At 48.4% G+C, this 1,354-nt stretch overlaps 1 protein-coding gene across 1 annotated transcript in view; it reads right to left on the bottom strand.

Moving 5' to 3' along the window:
- Positions 1–1,025: 1,025 nt before the first annotated feature.
- The window catches only part of EGR2 (early growth response 2), a 2,501-nt gene continuing 2,172 nt past the window's right edge, over positions 1,026–1,354 (bottom strand). The window contains exon 3 of the mRNA XM_018576658.1: positions 1,026–1,347. Coding sequence (XP_018432160.1) covers positions 1,033–1,347 — 315 coding nt within the window. The 3' untranslated portion in view covers positions 1,026–1,032. The remainder of the gene's footprint in view (positions 1,348–1,354) is intronic.

Raw genomic sequence — 1,354 nt, 5'->3', positions numbered from 1 at the left:
GACTTGCAATGCCTCATGGGACTTGTAGTTCCACAACAGCTGGAGTGCCAAGGTTGCCTGCCACAGCATTAAACCAGGGCTTGTTAGACTAAAGGCTTATCTGGGTTGCAGCCAACTATTACTCTTTGCGCCATGCTGATAATAAAAGCCCTTAGAGTTACACATAAGAAGTAACACACCATTGCGTAAAGGAAGCCTGTCTTCACTGCATATCGTACATATAAGCTCAATTCACCAAGCTAACACACAAGGATAAGTCTACTTCTCGTCCATAAAAAAAGTCATTTTCAGTGAAGCCCGATGATATTTGAACACAAAGATTCTTATTCTTGTGTAAAGCTTAGTGAACCAAGCCCAGGTTCTGTTCTGTCTAGTATCATAGTAAAATACTATGCAGTCAAATTCACTTTAAAGTGTACTCTCTTAGACTGGGGTTGATTTACAATGCATGTTCACTTTGCATTGGTGTTGTCACTTGGCTTAGTGAATGCGGCGAAACATTACAAAGGATACCTAATCACGTGCAAAATCAATTGAAAGATTTTTGCTGGAACGTGATTTGGATGATTGAATTTTGCCTCATTCACTAATCTAAAGGAAACTTCCCTTGTGAAGTAAGTGAACAGTCTAGTTGCCTTTAGTAAACCAAGCCCTGGGTGTGCACAGATCAAGCCTCCAGCTTGGTCTGTGTGGACAGTCAGAGTTCCTTAGCTGTAGTGCTAGTCTTTCAGGCTTAGGTAGCCCAGCAGGTGTCCAGGCTTCTGAGTCAGTGCTGTCACATACAGAGTCAATACTGTCGATGAACATAGAACACAATGTAAACCTTGACTCCCTCCCAAAAGTGAGCAACATTCAAGCCTCCACTTGTCTGCCTCCTCTAGTGTAGCAAAGTCTTGAAGGCAGTACCTGAGCCAGCAGTACATCTTCCAGTTTTAAGTCCCGAATACTGTGAAAAGTCTAGCGGCCCTGGCCCCGGAGTGGCAGCCATATTCCCTTTTTTTTGCTGTCTTTGACAGTCTGTTGGAGTCTGTTTTAGGATGTCCTGCTGGGGCACAGTGCCATCTGAGCGCTGCCGGAGCCTGCGGAGCACGGGCTGAGGCTGAGTGAGCGTTCTTGCCCCGCGCTGCCGCTAGGTGTCGCCCCGGCTCCGCTCTTCCGCTCCTTCTGCCGTAGGTGGATCTTGGTGTGCCGCTTGCGCTCGTCGCTCCGCGCAAACTTTCTGCCGCAGTAGTCGCAGGCGAAGGGCTTCTCCCCGGTGTGCGTACGGATATGGGTGGTCAGGTGGTCGCTGCGGCTAAAGTTCCTCATGCAGATGCGGCACTGGAAGGGCTTATGCCCGGTGTGGATGCGGATG

Source organism: Nanorana parkeri, unplaced genomic scaffold (genome assembly GCF_000935625.1).
Source record: "Nanorana parkeri isolate BGI_ZX_2015 unplaced genomic scaffold, ASM93562v1 scaffold73, whole genome shotgun sequence".
In the NCBI taxonomy this organism is placed as follows: domain Eukaryota; kingdom Metazoa; phylum Chordata; class Amphibia; order Anura; family Dicroglossidae; genus Nanorana; species Nanorana parkeri.
The sequence above is the reverse complement of the archived record's forward strand: the minus strand, read 5'-3'. Positions and strand labels throughout refer to the sequence as shown.